The sequence below is a fragment of the Oryctolagus cuniculus genome, chromosome 16, assembly GCF_964237555.1.
Source record: "Oryctolagus cuniculus chromosome 16, mOryCun1.1, whole genome shotgun sequence".
Classification (NCBI taxonomy): domain Eukaryota; kingdom Metazoa; phylum Chordata; class Mammalia; order Lagomorpha; family Leporidae; genus Oryctolagus; species Oryctolagus cuniculus.
This window is the reverse complement of record NC_091447.1, coordinates 45,166,610-45,188,637: the sequence shown is the minus strand read 5'-3', so window position 1 is coordinate 45,188,637 and position 22,028 is coordinate 45,166,610. Positions and strand designations below refer to the sequence as shown.

At 42.6% G+C, this 22,028-nt stretch overlaps 1 protein-coding gene and 1 long non-coding RNA gene across 3 annotated transcripts; both read left to right on the top strand.

Annotated features, from left to right (window-relative positions):
* The first annotated feature begins 52 nt into the window (after positions 1–52).
* Positions 53–3,157, top strand: LOC138845907 (uncharacterized). The gene is made up of 2 exons (XR_011383223.1): positions 53–341; positions 712–3,157. It is a non-coding gene; the product is annotated as an uncharacterized lncRNA (long non-coding RNA).
* A 6,104-nt stretch (positions 3,158–9,261) lies between these two features.
* Positions 9,262–20,731, top strand: CLDN12 (claudin 12). Of its 2 annotated transcripts, XM_008261492.4 has the most exons (3): positions 9,262–9,444; positions 11,863–11,952; positions 17,406–20,731. In XM_008261492.4, exon 3 carries the CDS (start codon positions 17,439–17,441, stop codon positions 18,171–18,173), a length of 735 nt encoding a protein of 244 aa, XP_008259714.1. In that variant the 5' UTR covers positions 9,262–9,444; positions 11,863–11,952; positions 17,406–17,438; the 3' UTR covers positions 18,174–20,731. The 2 variants fall into 2 exon arrangements, with proteins under 2 accessions (XP_008259714.1, NP_001164747.1); NM_001171276.1 differs by lacking the exons at positions 9,262–9,444; positions 11,863–11,952 and having other exon boundaries at positions 17,439–18,173.
* Positions 20,732–22,028: the final 1,297 nt, after the last annotated feature.

Genomic DNA, 22,028 nt, shown 5'->3' with positions numbered 1-22,028 from the left:
TCTCACCACAAAAAATCAATGTGTAAAGGGTGTATGTTACTTAGCTCAACTGAGTTTGCTTATTGTATTGTGCTTTTTGTGATATACAGTCAGGCATCACTTAACAAAAGGCACATTCTGAGACCTGTGTTGTTACTTAGTTGCACAGACATGATAGAGTTTACTTATACAAACCAAGACAGCTACAGTATCAGGAGGCCATATGATCTTAAGGGAGCATTGTTGACCAAAATGTCATTGTGCAATGTCCATATTATTATTTATCATGGTAGGTGAACTTTGTTTTCCTTTAAATGGTAGACATAATTGGGAAAAACTATCTCAAGGGTATTTAATTTCAGGTTTATCCATTTCTTTTTTTTTTTTTTTTTTTTTTTTTTGACAGAGTGGACAGTGAGAGAGAGAGACAGAGAGAAAGGTCTTCCTTTGCCGTTGGTTCACCCTCCAATGGCCGCCGCGGCCGGCGCGCTGCGGCCGGCGCACCGCGCTGATCCGATGGCAGGAGCCAGGAGCCAGGTGCTTTTCCTGGTCTCCCATGGGGTGCAGGGCCCAAGCACTTGGGCCATCCTCCACTGCACTCCCTGGCCACAGCAGAGAGCTGGCCTGGAAGAGGGGCAACCGGGACAGAATCCGGCACCCCAACTGGGACTAGAACCCGGTGTGCCGGCGCCGCTAGGCGGAGGATTAGCTTATGAGCCACGGCACCGGCAGGTTTATCCATTTCTTGTAACATTGTTTCCTTTTAATTCTGTGCTTATTTGCTTTCTAAGGGTTGAGATCAGAGATTCCTTTGAGATAATGAAAGCCATATTTTTCTTGTCAAAAAATACACATCAACACATGAAGTAGTTCTCAAGTATTTTCATAGAACTTGAAAAGTTCAGATTAAAAACACAGTTCAAAAAAGATATATCCTGGCCAGCACCATGGCTCACTAGGCTAATCCTCTGCCTCGCGGTGCCGGCACACCGGGTTCTAGTCCCGGTCGGGGTGCCGGATTCTGTCCTGGTTGCCCCTCTTCCAGGCCAGCTCTCTGCTATGGCCAGGGAGTGCAGTGGAAGATGGCCCAGGTCCTTGGGCCCTGCACCCCATGGGAGACCAGGAGAAGCACCTGGCTCCTGGCTTCGGATCGGCGCAGCGCACTGGCTGTAGCGGCCATTTGTGGGGGTGAACCAATGGCAAAAGGAAGGCCTTTCTCTGTCTCTCTCTCTCACTATCCACTCTGCTTATCCAGAAATTTGTAATATAATTAAGGTTGATTGAAAATAATGTTCCAGGAGCAGATATCTGGCGTGGTGGTTAGAAGGCTGCTTGGGACACCTGCATCCTGTAGGAGGACCTGGGTTCCATCATAGCTCCAGTCCTGGCTCCACTCCCAATTCTGGTTTCTGGTTGATGTGACACTGGGAGATAGCATGTTAAAGCCACAATAGTTAGGTCCCTGCTGCCAACTTGGGAGACTCAGGTTGAGTCCCTGTCTTCTGACATAAAAATGAAAGTAAGCAATAATGTGAATTGTAAACCCACACGAATGACATTTGCAGACATAGAGCAGCATTTTATTTGAAGACCAAATATAGTAACTTGAATTTAATGTATATTTTCAAATCCTTAAGAGTATCTCAAATTTGGCTTAAATCTATCCTTACAGAAAAGTTGTGTGAAACCAACCCAGAAATGTAGTTTGAATGTGTGGTAATGTGTTCTGAGTTGGGAATGTTATATTCTGGTACTGTGCTGAGTACATCACATATATTAACTCATGTAAAGACTAGCCTGTCTTGCCTTCTGGTCATTTATGTTTTTCAATGAGTAATGCATATATGCAGTATTAAATTTTTTGAGATTCTAAAATATTTGATAAGTTATTTTTTTTATTTGAGACAGAACTTTCATCTGATGGTACATTCCACAGATATCTGTAATGGCTAAACCATTACCTGGCCTTGCTAAACCTGGGAGCTGGTAACTCAGTCCAGGTCAGCTCTGCATGTGGCAAGGACCGAACTACTTGAGCCATCACCTGTGGCCTAACAGGGTGCACATTAGCAGGAAACTGGAATCAGGATTCAGAGCCGGGAACTGAACTCAGGCACTCTGACATGGGATACATGTGCCATTACCTGCAGCTTAGGCTAAGTATTCACTCTGATATTTCAAAACTTTTGAAAAAGACATTAGGAGAAAATGTGTAGTCTTGTCTTTACAAAAGTTTCTAAAAGAGACCTTTTCTATCTCTCTCTTTTTTTTTTTTTTGATTGGAGCTTGGGAAGTAGAGGGAAAATGTCAGGGTAATCTCTAGCTGTGCTTAGGTTTCACTAGCTGGTTAAAGGAGAAAACAAATAAATATGAGGCTTGAGAAAGGGAGAGAGGACAGAGAGAAAAATAGGAATGTTGAAAAACTGGATAACTCAGGGATAGCAGATAGGGTATTCCTTTAGTTGACTGACATGAAAAAGCCATGGGCAATTTTAACTACCTACTCTGACCAATACTAGCCACTGATTTTATAAATTTTTTTTATGTTTCTGAGCATATGAAAGTTTCTTAGTTAATATTTATTGGGTGCTTGCAAGACTTCAGAGGAAGTAATCACCTTTGTACATATTAATGTATTTAAAAATAGAAATTAAATTTTTTGGGATGTCCAGCTACCAAGCTTTGTGAAGCATAACTATTATCTGAATCATGTCCTTTGCAATTCTTGGAATTTGAAGAACAGGCTATGCACTTTATATTATAACTAATTTTGGAGCGATATATGGCTAGACAATTTCTTCCTATTTGTTTTGTAAACTCTAAGTGCGTTGAAGGTTGAAAGCAAAGGACAAAAGCTTCCTTTGTTCATGATCCATATTCCAATGTATTTTTCTGAAATTGCCAATATCTTCTAACCACTGCCTTCATTTTCTATTGGTTATCAAACATTATTATTGGTATTATTTCTGTATGAAAGACTGTAATTTTCTCATATTTAGAAAGGGCACAATTGTAAAGCTAAAATATACTTTCCATTTTTGTTTGTATATGGTTTGCTACAAATTGAAGGATCCTGAAAATTTTAAATCAAGGATAGACATTGAGTAAAAGCTTATGACTTTGGATAGATTTGGAACATGATTAAATGACAGAATAAATAGAAGCCCTTGGTCAATAATTGAGCCTCAGTTTCAAAAACAAATCTTTCCAGGAAGTGGTACACTTTGGGGTCAAGAGAAATTGGAAGAAAAATATGAGCACACAGAGTGTTTACTATAAAAATATGAGCCAGAAAAACTGATCTGCCTCAAGGAACCATTATTGTTATAATGCTGGATTTGTAACATATTTTTGTTTCATCTGCTGAAATACAGGTTTCTTTTGAAATCTGGTAAAAAAAAAAAATAGTGGTGGGGCAGGAAGGGGTGGCAAGCAGGGTAAAGCCCAAAGCACGAAGATTTAACCCGCCTGAAGCCACTGCAGGCAAGAGCCTTCAGCTCCCTTCGTTAGAGGCCAATTCTTAGGTGCAGAGCCCTTTCTCTCTCCCTCCCCTCCAGGGTAATTTTATTAGCAAACAAATGTGCACCTAGTGGTGGTGCACTACAAAGTCCTGAAAAGTAATAGATCACTGTTTAAATTACTGAAAATCCTTTCTTTGTTAATCGGTGACTTACACTGCGGAAACGTATGGCCTTGCGGCTCTGGCAGCGGTGGAGGTTGCTTCTGAGGGCTGTGGCAGAGTCTGCCCACACCTTGTGCAGCAGAAGCTTGCCGACAACGCTGGGCATCCCTTGGCTAGCACATGGTGGCTTCAGAAAGTTCCTGGAGATGTAGATTCTGAGAAACTATGCATGGACTTCAGGTATTTTTTACAGCAAAATAAACTTTTAATTCCATTTTCTGTGAACTTGAAATAACCTCTTAGAAGCATCATCCCAATTTTTTTTAAAGATTTATTTATTTTGTTTGAGAGGCAGAGTTGGAGGGAGAGAGGGAGAGCGCTTCCATCCACTGGTTTCCTCCCCAAATGGCTGAAGCCAGGAGCTAGGAGCTTCATTGAGGTCTCCCTTGTGGTTGCAGGGGCCCAAGCACGTGGACCATCCTCTGCTGCCTTCCCAGGCACATTAGCAGGGAGCTGAACTGAAAGTGGAGCAGCCAGGACTCAAACTGGCATCCATATGAGATGCTGGCACTGAAGCATGTTTAACCCCCTGTGCTGTAGAGCCAGCCCCAGCATTATCCCAATTTCTGCCTTCATCATCACATGTGTGCATGGTTCTCTGCAAATTTCTCCTTTTTTATAAGGACATCAGCCATAGTGGATTAGAGCCCACCCTAATCACCTAACTATAAAGACCCTATCTCCAAATCACGTTGCATTCCAAGCTACTGGGGATTAAGACGTCAATATATGAACTTGGGGGGTGGGAATGACACAGTTCAACCTGAGGCACCTCTATTTTTTCTCTACACTTAGTATTAATACACCTCCCAATTAATAGATAATATTATCTATTACTTTTTGATATGCTCCTAAAATTGTATATGGGAGCCTTTCATTAATCTATATTTGTTGAATTTCATTTATGGACTTGGAAATACTCTGGTGAGATATAACTAATGTAAAACCCGTGCAAGGTGGAGTGGATGAACTGTGAATAGATTATAGAAGGATCAAATATTGAGAGAAGAGGGAACACAGGATTTGGGTGAGCAAAGAGGATAGAAAGAGGCCATTTAAAATTCAGGAACACCTTCAAGGAGCACTTAGAGTAAGTACTGCAGAAGAAATACACAATAAGGAGACTGGTGTGTGTCTGTTGCATTCCAAGCAGTAACAGCAACCTTTTAGCAAGAGCCACCACATAACCCTTGTCAATGTAGGGCAAATTACTTAATCATGTGCTGGAAATATAGGGGACATTGTAGTTAGATGACTGATGACAAAGAAGCCAGTGCTTGGTTCATATAAATGCTTGATCAATGATATCTGTAATTTTTAATTGACAATATATATGATAGGACATTGTTACTTCTGTCCTGATGTGAGGAGGTGAGGGCTGGAATAATATCATGACAGTTCTTTGTAGAGAATAAGAGACAGGTGGATATTTCAAAGGAAGAATCAGAATGTGATTCCTAATTTAAGTAAAATCAATGGATAAAATACAAGGAAGATAAGAAGTAATTTGAAATCACTGACACAATAAGGAATGATGAAAGACATAAAAGGTATATTTATTCATTTGTTTTTGGAAAATGCTGAATTTGAAGTTAAATATACAAGTATTAGGGGCCAGTGCTGTGGTGCAGCAGGTTAAAGCCCTGGCCTGAAGTGCCAGCATCCAATATGGGCGCCGGTTCTAGTCCTGGCTCCTCCACTTCCAATCCAGCTCTCTGCTATGGCCTGGGAAAGCAGTAGAAGACGGCCCAAGTCCTTGGGCCCCTGCACCCGCGTGGGAGACCCAGAAGAAGCTCCTGGCTCCTGGCTTCGGATCGGTGCAGCTCCAGCAGTTGTGGCCACCTGGGGGGTGAACCAGCGGATGGAAGATCCCTCTCTCTGTCTCTGCCTTTCTCTGTAACTCTGTCTTTCAAATAAATAAAATAAATCTTTAAAAAAATGCAAGTATTAGAAATAATACTAAAGTCGTGGAAAGTCTGGGCTAAAGTAACAGATTTCTGGAGATAGAAAACTGGTGGCCCTCTGAAGAAGTTTGTTGACAAAGAAGGGACCTAGGACAGTGCCATTTGTTAACTGCATTGGAGAATAGGGGGTGAGCGTGAAAGCCACAAGTGGAGAGGGAACTAGAAGAAGGAATGTAGTGTTTCCTCATCAACAAAAAGGAGTTCAACTTTTTAAAAAAAAAATTGCTTAATGTGGATATGAAGATGGAGAAGAGGCTTTGGGGTTCAGACAGGAAGAGGTTACTGGGACTGTGGGTATGGAGAATAACTGTCTCCAACGAGACCCACATCTTCATCTGCAGAGTGTGAATGTGTTACGTGGTGCTATGGTTTGGATGTGCTTTCATTTATATCCTCCCAAAGGCTCATGTGACTGGGGGGCTTGAGCACCGTGGTGGCCATATTGGAGGGTGGGGGAACCTTTATCAGATGGGGCCTAGTCAGAGGTCCCATAGGTCAGTAGGGGCATGCTCGGAGAAGGTATTTCTCATGAGAACCCTTGAATTCTCCAAAGAGGATTGGTATTAAAAGAGCAAGCTTGCGCTCTTGCTCTCTCCCTCTCTGTCTCTTTCTCCCTCTCCATCCTGGTGTGATCCTTGGGTCATGAAGTCCTCACCAGAACTGAGCCAATGTAGATTCCATGCCCTTTACAAGCATGAACTTGTAAAATAAAAAAAAAATAATAATAACCTCTTCCCTTTATAAAGTTAGCTGCCTCAGGTACTTTTTTGTAGTAATGCAAAGCCAACTGTTGTATTTGGCAAGGAGGAATTTAGGTTTTGGATGGAATTAAAGGTGCTAATCAGATGACTGCAAAACAGAGAAACTACTCTTGGTTATCCCGGTGGGCCTGAGAAATCACAAGGGTTCTTTAAAGATGCAAGAACAAGGCAGAAGGATGTCCATGTGACGTGAGAAAGACTTGGCCAGACATTGCTGGTTTTGAAGAGAGGAGGGGCCACAAGCCTGGGGATGCAGGTGACTTCAGGAAGCTGGGAACGGCAAGAAAAGGATTTTCCCCTGCAGCCTCCAAAAGCAAAACAAAACTCCCACAAGGAAACCGCAGCCCTGCTGACATCTTGCTTTTAGCCCAAGGAGACCTGTGTTGGACTTCTGTGCTCCAGACCTGTAAGCGAATACATCTGTGGTGTTTTTAGGTCTTTGAGTTTGTAGTAATTTGTTACAACAGCAGTAGAAGTATAGTGACCAAATGGGAATCTTTGTAAGAGGTTGGTGGTAAATGGTTTATTGCAATGCATTTGTTCTAAGATTTTACTTCTGGGGCTGATGCTGTGGTGTAATAGACTAAGCCTCTACCTGTGGCACCAGCATCCCATATGAGCGCTGATTTGTGTGCTGGCTGCTCCTCTTCTGATCCAGCTCTCTGCTGTGGCCTGGGAAAGCAGTGGAAGATGGCCCAAGTCCTTGGGCCCTGCTCCTGTAAGAGACCTGGAAGAAGCTCCCGGCTCTTAGCTTTGGATTGGCCCAGCTCCAACTGTTGTGGCCATTTGGGGAGTGAACCAGAGGATAGAAGATCTTCCTCTCTGTCTCTCCCTCTCTCTGTAACTCTACCTTTCAAATAAATAAATAAATAAATATTTTTTAAAAAGCTTTTACTTGTTACGTTAAATCTGTGGTTAGAAAAACAGGACAGCCAGGACTGTTAAAAACTGACCTAAAGTATTTTTTTTTTTTGACAGGCAGAGTGGACAGTGAGAGAGAGAGAGAGAGAGAGAAAGGTCTTCCTTTGCCGTTGGTTCACCCTCCAATGGCCGCCGTGGCCGGCGCACTGCGCTGATCCAATGGCAGGAGCCAGGTGCTTCTCCTGGTCTCCCCTGGGGTGCAGGGCCCAAGCACTTGGGCCATCCTCCACTGCACTCCCGGGCCACAGCAGAGAGCTGGCCTGGAAGAGGGGCAACCGGGACAGAATCCGGCGCCCCAACCGGGACTAGAACCCAGTGTGCTGGCGCCGCAAGGTGGAGGATTAGCCTAGTGAGCCGCGGCACCAGCTATTGTTCAGTTTTTAAAATTCAGTTCAATAGATGGGAGAAAGTGAGAGCACAGAAGTGATTCTCCTGTGTCACACTGCCGTCCTCTTCCTGCTAATGCCAGAGCTGGCCTGAAGTCCAGGGCCTATCCTGCTCACTCGTTTATTCCCTGCTCAGTGCTTTCTTCCTCATTAGTGCATTTCTGGGTCTGGCTCTGGAATCAGATTGCTCCTGGCTTCAAATAACCTTATCCATTCTCTGAAGCAATACGGCCAACAAGACAGGAGTAGAAGTGGACAGGTAAAACCTTTCCCCTTGTCCTGCATGGACAGATAATCCCATTGTTATTACTGAAAATGCTGATAGCAAATATACAGTCCTTATTGTGCGCACCCCGTTGGAGACTTTGTATAGTCACTCATTTAGTTCTCAAAAATTTCTAGTGTGGATACAGCACAGTGTTACTGTGACACCCAGAGGGGCAAAGAGGCTCCTTAACTTGCCCAGGACCACGCAGGGGCGCAGAGTCATACACATGGTTGTCATCCTTTACTTTTGTGTAAAGTACGATTCTTTTCCTTTCAGTTTGAAAATTTCAAAGCTACAGAGAATTTGAAAGAATAGTATAATGGACACCAATATACTTTCTGTCCTAGATTCAAACATTTGCAACATTTTCTGGGTCTCCATTTGTGTGTGATCATTTTAAAGTTGTAGGTGGAGCACTTCAGCATCCTGTGTTCATAAAAACAATCAGATCAGTGCTGTTTAGAAGGTCCGAATCCTTTACTGTAATTCAGATGTTCACCAACGCAGGGCCTCGTATTTAGAAGAATTCAGCAGAGGCAGACACTGCATCCCATGTCCAGGGCGTGGGTTGGAGTCCCGCCTCGGCTTCCAGTCCAGCACCCTGCAAACTCCCCTGGGAGCAGCAGACGATGACCCAAGCACTTGAGTCCATGCCACCCTCTGGGAGACCCAGTGGAACTCCTGGCTGCAGCCTGGCCCAGCCCCAGCTGTTGCCCACTGGGGGATCGAACCAGTAGCGGGGATCTCCATCTTTGTCTCTCTCCCTCTTTCAAATATCAATACACAAATAAGGATTGAAAAAGAACCCAGCAAAGACAGGGAAGCGCAGCTGACATTGTGCGGGACAGCAACGTTAGTTCCAATACCCAGTGGTGCTCGGTACTTGCTTAAGTCCCTTAGTTTTCAGGACAACCGTCCGAAACAGGTGTATCACCAGCGTCACAGGTAGCCCCAGAGAGGGGCTGCGTGCCCAGGGTTAGCCCCCACCCCAACAGGACCCCGACGCTGGAGTGAGAACCACTCAGGCCTACATCAATATACTTGCGGTGGGAGGGGTGTGGAGGGGTACGGATTCACAATTTTTGCTAACCTAACGGGTTGAATACCCGTCACAACTATTCTTAGTTTCGTTTCGCTTTGTCTTTTTTTTCTTTTTTTTTTGGTGCTGCTGGTCGGTGTTGTCTCTGTTTTTGTTTTTTTGAAGACCTGAGTCTGGTCGGAACTTACAGTGCGAGGGGAAGAACGGGAGAGGTCGGCGACGAGGGTGGCGGGACGTTGCTCGCGCCGGCGGCCCAGTGCATGCTGGGAGTTGTAGTTCGCGGCCGGCCGGGCGTTCGCGTTCGGGGCGCGGGAGAACCTGCCTGCGCTCCCAGAAGCCTCCGGGACGGCTTGCAGGGAACGCACTTCCTGGGACGCCGAGAGGGAGACGCTCGGAGAGGCTCCTCCGAGGGGGCTAGGGTTCTGCCCCGGGTGTGGGGATCAGGTAGGTGTGGTCACGAGTGTGCGGGCTTGGGGTCTTTTGCATACGCAGTTGAGAATTTTATGTAAAATAGTTGAGGGGAGGAGCGTCGGGGGCATTGGGAAACGCTGTCCACAGTGTGAACGTGGACAGGGTGGGTGTGAGGAGATAATTGATAAAACTCGGGAAATAAAATGTCCGCGGGAGTGCGGGGACGTGGCGGTGTCTCGCGGGGGCGGGGAGGGCCGGGTGTGCGGTGCGGGGCTGCGGGGTGCTATTTTTGACGAGGCGGCTGACGCTGGTTGTGTAACGCTGATGCCCGAGTCGCGGTTCAGCCCCACGCCGGCCCCGAGCGCGGCCCCGGGCACTGCCGCGGTCTCCTTCCACTGGCTCAGCCTGGAGGCCTTTTGATCGCCTGCTTTATTTTTTTCTGCCGGCTCTGGTGCTTCTAAGGACGCAGCTCCTAAGGAGGGCGTGGGAGGGAGGGGGCTGCGGGCTGCGCTGGAAGCTTGGTTCGCTGTCTTCTGACATTCTGGGCTCCGGGCCTGGGAAGGGGTCGGTGACCTTGTTAGAGATCGGTAACCTTGTTAGAGAACGGCCAGCCTTGTCCCCTCCACCCACCCCCCACCCACGATTGCCCTGGGATCCTGTGCGTGTTCCTAACTGGTAAGCCGTTTCCTCCGACTTTGGAGTGAGCAGGTCTCCTGGATTCCAGCTCAGGAAACCTAACACTGAGACCGGACTGAAATCTCCCTGCACCCTGCTGCAGGGACCTTGTGCAGTATGGTCCCCCTAGGGCCCCTGATGGACGCCTCCATCCTGGAAGCGCCCCAGGTCACGAGCTGTGGTTCTCATCCTAGTCGTTGAAGAGGAAGTTCCAGATGTTTGAAGTAGGTGCAGGTTGTGAGCGTCCGGAATCCAGATGCTCCAACAACGGGAAGCTTTCTGGGCACCGGTGTGATGCCACAGGCGGAAGATGCCACCCCTGACCTCCTGGGCCAGGTCGCAGAGTGCGGGCACCCTGAGAATGCTGTGTGGAATTAGCCTCAGGCTGTGTGTCTAAGGTGTATGTGAAGCTTACATGGATTTCCTGTTTGGGCTTAGGTCCCATCCCCATTCTATCTTATTATGCACATGCAGTTATTCCAAAATGCAAAAAGAACCTGAAATCTGAGACGCTTCTGGTTCCAGGCATTTCAGACAAGGGTACTGAACCTGTGTGTAGAAACATCTTTAAGTGGTGTGTTGAGACATTGGTGGGATTATAAACTCAAAGAAAAAAAGTTTTAGTTGCAAATTTTAGGATGCGTTGTACAGATCACCTTTGCCTGGTTTTGTTGTCAGTATCCTTTGATAAAGAAGAGATAATTTCTTTTACTTCTAAGACAACTGTAGGGGTGTCTTTGCCTTCCTTACTCTTTCACTGTAGTTATAAAAAAGATCTAAAAGCTCATTAAACGTTAGTCATATATTTCCAAGTAATTTCTAGCCTTATTTCTCCTCTATCTCCTAAAATCATAAAGTGAGTTAATTTTTTCTCTTGTATCTTAAGTATAAATAATATATGAATTTAAGAATAAGCAGGGGGCTGGCGCTGTGGTGCAGCAGGTTAACACCCTGGCCTGAAGTGCCGGCATCCAATATGGGCGCCAGTTCTAGTCCTGACTGCTCCTTTTCCGATCCAGCTCTCTGCTATGGCTTGGGAAAGCAGTGGAGGATGGCCCAAGTCCTTGGGCCCCTGTACCCACATGGGAGACCTGGAAGAAGCTCCTGGCTCCTGGCTTCAGATTGGCGCAGCTCCAGCCATTGTTGTGGCCAACTGGGGAGTGAACCATTGGATGGAAGACCTCTTCTCTGCTCTCCTCTCTCTTTGTATATCTGACTTTCAAATAAATAAATCTTTAAAAATAAAAAAAAAGCTGTTTTTTTTTTTTTTTTTTTTTTTTTGGACAGGCAGAGTGGACAGTGAGAGAGACAGAGAGAAAGGTCTTCCTTTGCCGTTGGTTCATCCTCCAATGGCCGCTGTGGCCGGTGTGCTGCGGCTGGCGCACCGCGCTGATCCGAAGGCAGGAGCCAGGTGTTTCTCCTGGTCTCCCATGGAGTGCAGGGCCCAAGCACTTGGGCCATCCTCCATTGCGCTCCCTGGCCACAGCAGAGAGCTGGCCTGGAAGAGGGGCAACCGGGACAGAATCCGGCGCCCCGACCGGGACTAGAACCCGGTGTGCCGGCGCCGCAAGGCGGAGGATTAGCCTAGTGAGCCGCGGCGCCGGCCATAAGCTGTCTTTTTAAAAAACTTAATGTCTGCCTTTTTGATATAACATTGTATTGGTTTTAGACTTAATTTTTTTTCTAATTCTATATGAGCTTCATAATTCTATATGAATTTAATTGAGATTTTGGAGAAGTACTGTATTAATCTGGGATTTTTTACTCATTCTTTAGGTCCAGATCATCTCTACTGTGTGTTCAGATGTACATGTGTTTCTTTTAAGTTGGTTAAAGCTATTTTAAAACTATCAGATACCTCAAAGGGTAAGTACATCCTTTGATAATATCTTATTTCCCTTCCTCCTGCTACTATTTATCCAACAGTAATGACACTTTCTAATCTTGTTCAACAAAATTAAAGTATGGGGCAGACCTCTTCTGAGTGCAGTGGTTGATGACTTACATTTTCTAAAAATCCCAAATTACAGCTAGACAGAATTATCAGTGTTATCTTTGAGAAATTTAGCTATTAGACATGTTCTCTTATAGCTTTTCCTTGGAATTGCCTTTGAAAAAATAGTAATGGGTCTTTGAATTCCTAAAGCTCCTAGCCTTGCTTGAACTCTGTTCAAAAGCACAGAAAATACATCCTTTTGAAAACATTTTTATTTGAAGTGATATCTTTGATAACATTTAAGTATGTTCCAAATTTTATCCACCTTCTTCTCTGAAAGTCACTGTGAAAAGATAGTCAAATAACAAATGTGAAGAGGTTGTTTTGAAACAGTGATTATTTGATTTGGTCAGTAACTGCTCTGAAGATAAAATTTTGTCATTATTGTTATGTGACTATAATTGCTTGTGGTTATAAGCTGAGAATTCAAAAGAAAGGCTTCTTCCTAGTTGAAGTAAATATGCCTACTTAGTTATCATTATAAAGTTAAATTTGTGACCATATTCTGGTTTGCAAAGGGCTCTGCTGTTCATCGTCTCACAGCTACCTTGGGGGACATTTTGCAGATGAGAAATTTGAGGTTCAGAAGGCATAGATGACTTGCTCACTTTGAAAATGATAGGTTATGACTAGTATTTGGGTCATTGGTCTCCTCAACAACAGTACAAGCTGCCTGCCGGCTGGAAATGGCACCGCGCGTCAGTACGAGTGACCCAGCTTCAGATTTGTAAAGGGTGTTCTTAGCCTTACATCTTCTCTGTCATCCCCAGTTAGGGGTTTTTATGTAGCAAAAAAGATGTATTCTCCCCACACACTGCTATTAAAACATACATTTGATATTCTAAGCACTTTTAATGAAGTATATCCAATATGCCACATGCCTATTAAATTGAAAACAAAATAAACACAGACAGAATTGATTGCTCTCCTAACCACTATTGAAGTTAGTGTTGCCAAACTTAGATATGTATTTCTAGAGGCATAGTCTATTTATAAGTAGTCTGCAAATGGCCTCATCTTTTCTGGTCACAGGATTCTGGGGAGAAGAAAATGACCTTTGAGACTTTTGGCTGGTAAGGAGTGGACAGCAGGGCCATGGTTATAACAGCAGCCTGGAAGCTTCACTGCCCATGATGATGTGAATTGTCCCAAATGAGATGAATGAAACTGACACTTGAGCAAATTTATAACTTTCTCTGTATCCTGATCAGTCTCATAAGGACCCTTTGTTTGTTTCTTCATTGATTCAACAAATAACCGAGTGTCTTCTATGTGCCAGTGTTGGCCAAAGTGCACAAAACAAAAATATTTGTCCTGGGATTCATAGGTTGGTGGGAAAGATGAACACTGAACAAGGAATTATAAACATGATTACTGCTACCAAATAAAAAACACAGAGGTGTTGTGCTGCCATAGCATATAACCATGGGCAGGAGGAAGAAGATTGGAGTGGAAACCAGAAAGAAGGATAAATTTGTTAGTTAAGCAAAAAATAGGATGGGGTTAAGAAAGTTATAGAAGAAAGAATAACATGAGAGGAATCCCTTAACCAAATCAGAAAGTGAAAAATTTTTGAAGTTATAAAAGAAAGCAGAGGTATGTGTTTAGTCTAGGATATGAGGCCTACATCCCATGCTGAAGTACCTGACCAGTTTCTGCAGATGCGAGAAGGCAGTGGTGATGACACACGTAGTGGGACTCCTGCTACCGACATGGGAGACCTGGATTGTGTTCTTGGCTCCCGGCTTTGGCCTTCGCCCAGCCCCTGGTGATGGCAGGGATTTGGGGAGTGAACTAGCTGACAGGTCTGTCTCTCTCCCTGTCTCCATGCCTCTCAAATAAATAAATGCAATTAAAAAAAAAAAAGACATTATGGCTGCATAGACTGTGGTATGTAAGTTGGGGGAGTGACAGAGGGAGGTTGAGGATCAAGCAGGAACCAGATGGGGGTGGGTAAACTGAGGAAGACTGGAAACTGTAATGACTTTACTACGTGAGAAATGGAAACTACTGATTGGTAAAAATTGCTGTGACATAAGATTTTCATTTAAAGAAATTAATCTGGATTCAAAGTTAATTGACATAGCACAAGAGTAGAGGTCTTTTTATCTTCTCAAGTATGAAAAAATCCTAATTTGGAATTTAGCATCTTTGATTTTTAAGACACTGAATATATTCCTTCCCCTAAGTATACTATAAAATATTGCTTTATTCTTCTAGTAAAATATATGACATCAAATCGTAGGCATCTGGAATTAAGAACAGGGCATGAAAAAGTAAAGCAGTGAAAGGAAGTTAGAAGGAACTAGATGCCAGTTTCATCACCAATGTTGGAATTTAGCGTAAGAACAGAGGCTAATAATATTTCTTTTCTGAAAAATGCCATTGTGTCTTTGATGACCATATACATAGCGTTTCCAGTCGGTCTCTAAGATCGGACCTAAACGTGCTTCAGCAGAAGCAAGTTCAGAAGACTGATAGAACACTTGTATTGACTTGGTAGAGGATATAGTTAAACACACTTAATATCGAAACAAGTATTGGCCCACCTCTGTTTGTTAATGTCATTTCATAATCTGTAGGCTAAGACTTAAAGGAATTTATTAATAACAACATTATCCATCCTGATCTTGTTTTTCAGTGCACTTACTTTGCAGTAGTCAGTAGTATAGGTCAGTTTGATTGATGAAATCTGTTACATTGGAATTCCAAGTATTTGTTCCTTACCTCTGAAAGCAAGTAGTAGTTGTGATTGTGTTAGACTCTGAGTGGGTTGTCTGAAGGAGTTCTCAAGCTTTGAAAAAAACAGAGGGAACCTTTTTCATCTATCTTGACAATATTGATCAAATCCTTATTTTCCTTTATTGCTTAGTAACCCTGGATAATAAATTTCTATGAGTAGATACCTTATTAGTTCATTTCATAAAGTAGCTAACAATGAATATTTAGTATGTAGTAATCATATAGTTGATTCACTGTCAGCATTTGAGTTTGCATAAAACAGCATGTTCTTTTCCTGGCTGTTAACACATAGGAACAGGTTCCAGATACCAGTGGTCTCAGTGTCCTTCCCAGGCCAAACAGAGTGTTTTGCAGTTGTAGATACTCAGCACAACATAACTACTTGTATTTTTTATGTACTTGCTGAATGATTGCTTACAATAGCTACTACTTTATCCAATTCCTGTGGCCCACCTTTCATGTTCCTGACTAGTGCAGGGCTCGCTGCTCATTTATTAAAGCTAGAATGACTTGCGTGCCAGGTGGTGTGCAAGTTGTTCCTGATGGGGAGATAGGTGAATAAGCAAAAACCAGGAGAGAGCTGGATTGTGGAGCTTGGCTTCATTAAAACTGTTATCCAAAGTAAATATCCTCAAATCCACACTAGAGTTTCCATTGCTAGATCATCGTGGTAAAATTAATCAAGACACATGCAAGCAAGGTACTAACGTTAAGCAGGAGGTCCCCCCACCCCAATTTGCATGAAAAAATTAGCAATATAATTTATTTAGGTCTTTTTATCCATGAGATTTTCTTAAACAGTTGCTACTTCTGAGAATACTGATAGAGGCAACATAATAAACAAGTAGTAAGCTAATATTAGTGGAAACATTTAGAACTAACCATGTTTAACTTACAGACTTTTATAAAGTAGTCATTTGTGCATAAACTGATTTTATACTGAATACTTATATATCTATGATTATAGGTATATACACATAGACCTTTTTGCTAGTAAAGTTATTCCTGTTTCATATGACTGGCTTAAATATACATGTAACATACTGTTTAGAATATTATGCCTTTCTGATGGAACACATGTTTGAATCGTGTCTTGACGCACTTTCCTAGCAGTTTGGTCATGATAATTTTTCTAATCCTGAACTCCTAGGAGTGCGACTCCACCATCTCAGCAGATAATATTTGATTCTGCAAAGGATGATGGACTATGTAGGCACCACCACACTATATCCAGAAATAAGAATTATTCTTTGTGACTTTTTTCATGCTCTGGCCAAAAAAAAAAAGGTCTGCTCTGTTGCCTCATGGGGGTATTATATAAGACAGAGAAAATACGTTCGTGTAGTGCTTTGAAAAGGAGTTTTAATTTCTTGAAGAAATTAAAGCTGAATAAGATACTGTTTTTCATATAGAAAAGGAACACAGCTTTCTAATTTGGGAGAAGAGAAGCCTGGCTCTGTTTTTTTTTCCAATAGCATTAGTAGAGATAGGTTGCCATTGCTTCAGAAATCTTTGCATTCATCTTAATGTGAATAGTAAAAGTACATGAACCAACGAGGGCTATAGATTTCTTTGAAAAGCACTTGGGTGATCTTGAATCAGTCAGGAAATAGTTGAATAATTTCAAGGACCTTTGTTCTTATCTTTTCACTTGACTAACTGGTTGGAGATGAGTCCATTTGCTTTCTGTAATTTACCAATGTGTCTAGTGTGTAGAAATGAAATCCATTGCTTTTTCTTAAACATGCATTCAACAAATGTTTCCTGAACTGGCCAGCATGCCAAGTACAGAGCTGACCATTGAATGCGGAGAGGTAGTAAACCCTCGCATAGCTTACAGAGCTCCAAACATGATTGAAGCCCTTGACATGACATTAACTCATCAGATCCAATGAACAACACGTGAAATAGGTACTGTTACTTTTTCCATTTTTCAAATGAGGAAAATGAGATGCAGGGCAGTTCTGTAACTGGCCCAGGGTCACTCAGCCTGTAGATAAGGAGGTAAGGATTAGAACTCGAGCATTCTGGCTGGATTCAGCTCTCAGCCACTCTGCTGTCCTGTACTGCCTCTTTGGCCCACACCTTTGCCTTGAGCTGCTTCCCCTTTGCTGTGTGCTGTTCTTAATTTACACTTGCATGAGCATTTGTGGTTTTTGCAGCTAAATGATGATTGATGAGTGCTCTGGCCCCCGCTATAAATTTAAGTGCCCAGCACATAAATGTACTTGATGTATGTGTGCCGAATGAATGATTATTGACAGCCAAGAGAATTTAAGGTATGATGTTAGAGAATTTGACATTGGTTGCTCCTCTGTTTAACTGTAAAGAAAAACACTGATGACTAAAGATTATGGTTGCTACAGGACCCAGGCAGTGATAACCAAGTGTAGGTGTGTACCCTGTGCTCCAGGACCACATGCACATGTGTTTCTTACATTCCTGTTATACACAGGAAACAAAGGAGAGTTTCCCCTTTGTATTGACTCTCATTACTAGATGTGTTGCCAGTGGGCACCACCTTTCCTGCTCTGCTCTCCTGTGGTCCCCTCATTTGTGTCTTCTTGTGTGTCACCCCTAGTCTGACTGCCAGTACTGCACAAGCTTTCCTGCCATGGGCTGTCGGGATGTCCACGCGGCCACAGTCCTCTCTTTCCTGTGTGGAATCGCCTCAGTAGCAGGTCTCTTCGCGGGGACTATGCTTCCCAACTGGAGAAAGTTACGACTGATCACGTTCAACAGGAATGAGAAGAACCTGACTGTTTACACAGGCCTGTGGGTAAAATGTGCCCGGTATGACGGGAGCAGTGACTGCCTGATGTACGACACTACCTGGTACTCGTCGGTTGACCAGCTGGACCTGCGTGTCCTCCAGTTTGCCCTGCCCCTCAGCATCCTGATCGCCATGGGCGCCCTGCTGCTCTCCCTCATAGGAATGTGCAACACGGCCTTCAGAGCCTCCGTGCCTAACATCAAGCTGGCCAAGTGTCTGGTCAATAGTGCCGGCTGCCACCTTGTGGCTGGGCTGCTGTTTTTCTTGGCAGGTACCGTGAGCCTCTCCCCGTCCATCTGGGTCATCTTTTACAACTTCCACCTGAACAGGAAATTTGAGCCAGTCTTTACGTTTGACTATGCAGTGTATGTCACGATCGCCAGTGCAGGGGGCCTGTTTATGACCTCCCTCTTGCTGTTTATTTGGTACTGTGTCTGCAAATCCTTGCCCTCTCCTTTCTGGCAACCACTGTACTCCCATCCTCCCAGTATGCACACTTACTCACAGCCCTATTCAGCACGCTCCCGCCTCTCTGCCATTGAAATTGACATTCCAGTAGTTTCCCACGCCACCTAATGGGGAAATAGTTGTTAAAGAAAATTTCTTGTAGCCTCATATTCCCCTTGTGCAAGGAGCATTTTTGGACATATATACATTTTCCTTTGTTCCTGACCAGTGAAACCAAATTTGTATGTCTTGTTAGAATGAAGTGCTGCTAGTTTTTATGGGAAGGACATTATTTTAAATGTGAATCATTCCTATTGCTTCTTCTATGGAGAGATTTTTAACTTTCATATTGATATCTGGTCAAATATTTAAATAGAAAGGACTTATGTCACAATTGAGGTGACAGAGTAACATGGTTAAAGAGTGATAACTCTGAGAAATCATTGCATACAATCTTTATGAATATTTCTGTTGTGTATTTTCCTTTTTCTGTGATACTTAAACTCAAAGGCAATTCAAATATGAGAAATTTACTCCAAATAAAGGTAAAATTTTAACTATAGTCAATAATCTACCAATTTAAGGCTATAATTTTTCTTACTTCACTCTTGGGACTAATTGTGCTAAGTAGACTTTAGTATGTTGAATATAACTTTCTTTTGTGAGTTTCTTATCTTCTACCTCATGCCAGTGTTTAAAAGTAAAATACATTTTAAGTGATATCAGGGTAAGACTAACATTTCAAGTCTATATTAGTTATGGATAATACTTACTGTAATTTTTAAAGTTAATGATTTCATAAATTGTATTATCAGAGTTTAAACGTGCCATGTGACAGGTTGGTGCTTCCTGGGAAGAAGGGAAAACCTTTTTCCAGATACCACCCATCAAGCAGTACTCATGCCCACACATAATCTCCTAGTGGCTAACAGAAATAAATAAAAGGGCCCTAAGGATTTGGGTTTTGAAAGACATATGTGGTAGGGGACAAGAGTCTGTTGTCCAGTGACAACATCAGAGCCTCATTCTGGTGACTCCCTGTTGAGCAATGGTTGAAGAAGTAAGGAATGGTTTTTCCATGACCTCCTCTACCTTTGACTCAGTTCCTGCACCATCACTGATGATTTCCTTGTGTATATATTTCTGCCCAGTACCTTCGGAGGTGCTTTAGAGAATCCCTGAAGAGTGTGCTCTCTGGTTCCATCCACTAATAACTTTTAAAATAATAGGAAAATGCAGTTGTTATCTGATATTAGGGAACAGTCTGACTTCACTGATGGCTGGCCTTTGACTTCAAAATCATTGATCCAGGAATATATTTCGACTAGAGATCTGACTTTCTAGCACACTAGTTGTACAACACCAGCATTATCCTGAACCTAGAGAAATTCAGTTTACTTCAATTCATTGGATCCTTAGGGAGCTAGCTTAACCTGGATGCTGTGAAACACTATATCAGATGCACAGGAATGGGCAGAAGTGGTAGAGCAATGAAGTTGTATCCTTTCCACCCTTGGAAGTATGATGCCATGTTAAGAAGGAAGAAATTTTTAAAATCTCTTCTGATGGGTTAACGATTAGATAAAACCATGTTAATGCTAAGACAAATACTTAGAAATTCAGGGATATTGGACCTTTACTATTAGGAGTTTGAGCTGCTTATTGTGTAATTTGCTACATGTTAGCATTGTGTCCAAAAGGATTTTGTTCCTTTAGCCATTGTGGATTTTACAAGCAGGAAGTTGTAAAATTATTATGCCTCTTTTGCAAATCTGAATAAGATTCTTATAATTCTGTAGTTACATGTGGTTTTTTTTTTCCTAATTGCAACACTACTTTATGTATATAGCAAATAAGGCCAGTTGTATAATTTTCTCAAGGCTATGGATTTTTATTTACAGTTTCTGATTTCTTTGAGTTCTGATCCTTTTCATTTTTTTCTGATGTGGCTGAGTCTGTATCATTCCAAGACAATGGGGGTGGAATTTTGAGATTAATATTAAAACTACTAATATTAATTTTGCCTATTTGGTAATTAATTAATCTCTCCCATGAAGCATTTGTCCAGAAGTATTGAGAATTCCACCATCCCCTTGGTCTTCATATACATAATGTTAAAGAAAACTAGACTAAGCCATTAAGATACTAGACAGTTTTTAGTTCATGGGATTGTAAATATAAACATTAGCTTTTGTACAAGAATCTTTTGGTTTGTAACATCAAATTAGTTATTTATTATGGATTTATTAGGCAGAAAAAACAACTGCTTCTTTGTTTTTTTTTCTTTAGGGTTTCAGATTTGCTATGGAGAAGCTACTTTTGAAAGCTATCAAATGAAAGCAAATGCTTACAATTTTTTTCAGTCACTTTAGAGCACTTACCAGGCTGTCATTATGTTGAGAGGCATTATCTTTTTCCATTAATATTAAAAGCTTATTAATTTTAAAGGCCTTTATAGATAACAACTTAAAGGCCTTTATTGACAGCAACTTAGGAAACAACATTAAAGTGTTAGGATGTGTCAGATTTGGTTTACCCAGCCATGGGAGAAAACAAATGAACCTGAGTTTACTTTATTTGTACATATACACAATAATGGATACAATATTTGCTGTAAACTTTAATGTAAAACCTCATTGAAAGTGCACTGTACTTCTTGATGTTTATTAAAAGATGTATTTTTACAAGTTTCTGCTTCTGTTCTTTCCTTGTTGCTTTTTTTTTTTTTTTTTAGAATTATTTTATTTTATTTGAAAGACAGAGATACAGAGAGAGGTAGAGCCTGAGAGAGAGAGGGGTCTTCCATTCCTCTGGTTCACTTCCCAAGTGACCACAATGGCCAGAGCTGAGCTGATCTGAAGTCAGGAGCCAGGAGCTTCTTCCAGGTCTTCCACATGGGTGCAGGGACCCAAGGACTTGGGCTGTCTTCTACTGCTTCCAGGCCATAACAGAGAGCTGGATCAGAAGAGGAGCATCTGGGACTCGAACTGGCGCTCATTTGGGATGCCTGCACTGGGGCTTTAACCCACTGTGCCACAGTGCCGGCCCCTCCTTGTTGCTTTAAGGTGAAATATTTCTAATTATGTTTCTCAAGTGTATGTAAATTGAAAAAGATGCAGTCCTGTTTGAAGCTCTTTAGAACAGGAACCAGAAAGGAATCGGAAAGCATAGAATCTTATTCCAGAAGTATCGAGTGCCTTCCTTGATTTCTAAGCATGGTCCCAGGAGTTCCCTAGGCTGTTTGAACGGTCCACAAAACACCCAGTGAGGTTGTGTATTTCCTCTGCCTGGTCAGTGGAGTCTGTGATCTTGGAGACGAGGAGTTCTTAAAAGTTGAGGCAGACTTTTCCCCAGTCTGTGAAGATTGAGGTTACCATGAGAAGTGGCAGGGAGGTCACCACAACATTTCTGAAACCTGTGATGAGCTTTTAGTTTCCAGTTACCGTCAACTGGGGACAGTTCCCACTTAACACTCCTCACCGAAACCCAAGGCACTATGAACATGTGTTGGATGTAGAGCTGTATGTTGCACTGGATGTCAGAAGCCACGTCTGCTGAGCTTCGCTAGCTGCTTTCACCGACCAGGGTGGCTAAATGCTAGAGAATCCTTTCTCATTAACTAAGTTCACAAGGTTGATCTTTCAAGCAGAAGTCAGACATTTGCATTATTTGCAGTCATTATCCAAGACCAGTTTTTTAAAATACACCCTGCACAGAGCTCCTTGGAGAAAAGACTGATCCCAGCACTGGAACAGGAAAAGTACAAGATGAGCCCAGCACATCTGCCCAGAAGTGAGGAAATGTGCAAAGAATCATGGAACCAGCTTAAAGGAGTTCCCACTGGCCAAATCTGGGACAATTTAGCATCAAAGTAAATAGTAGTAATGAGTTTAAATCTCTAATAAAATAAAAATCCAAGTGATCATACTTATAGAAATAAATGGGGAGGGAAAAAAACTTAACAAATATGAAAAAAAAAAAAAA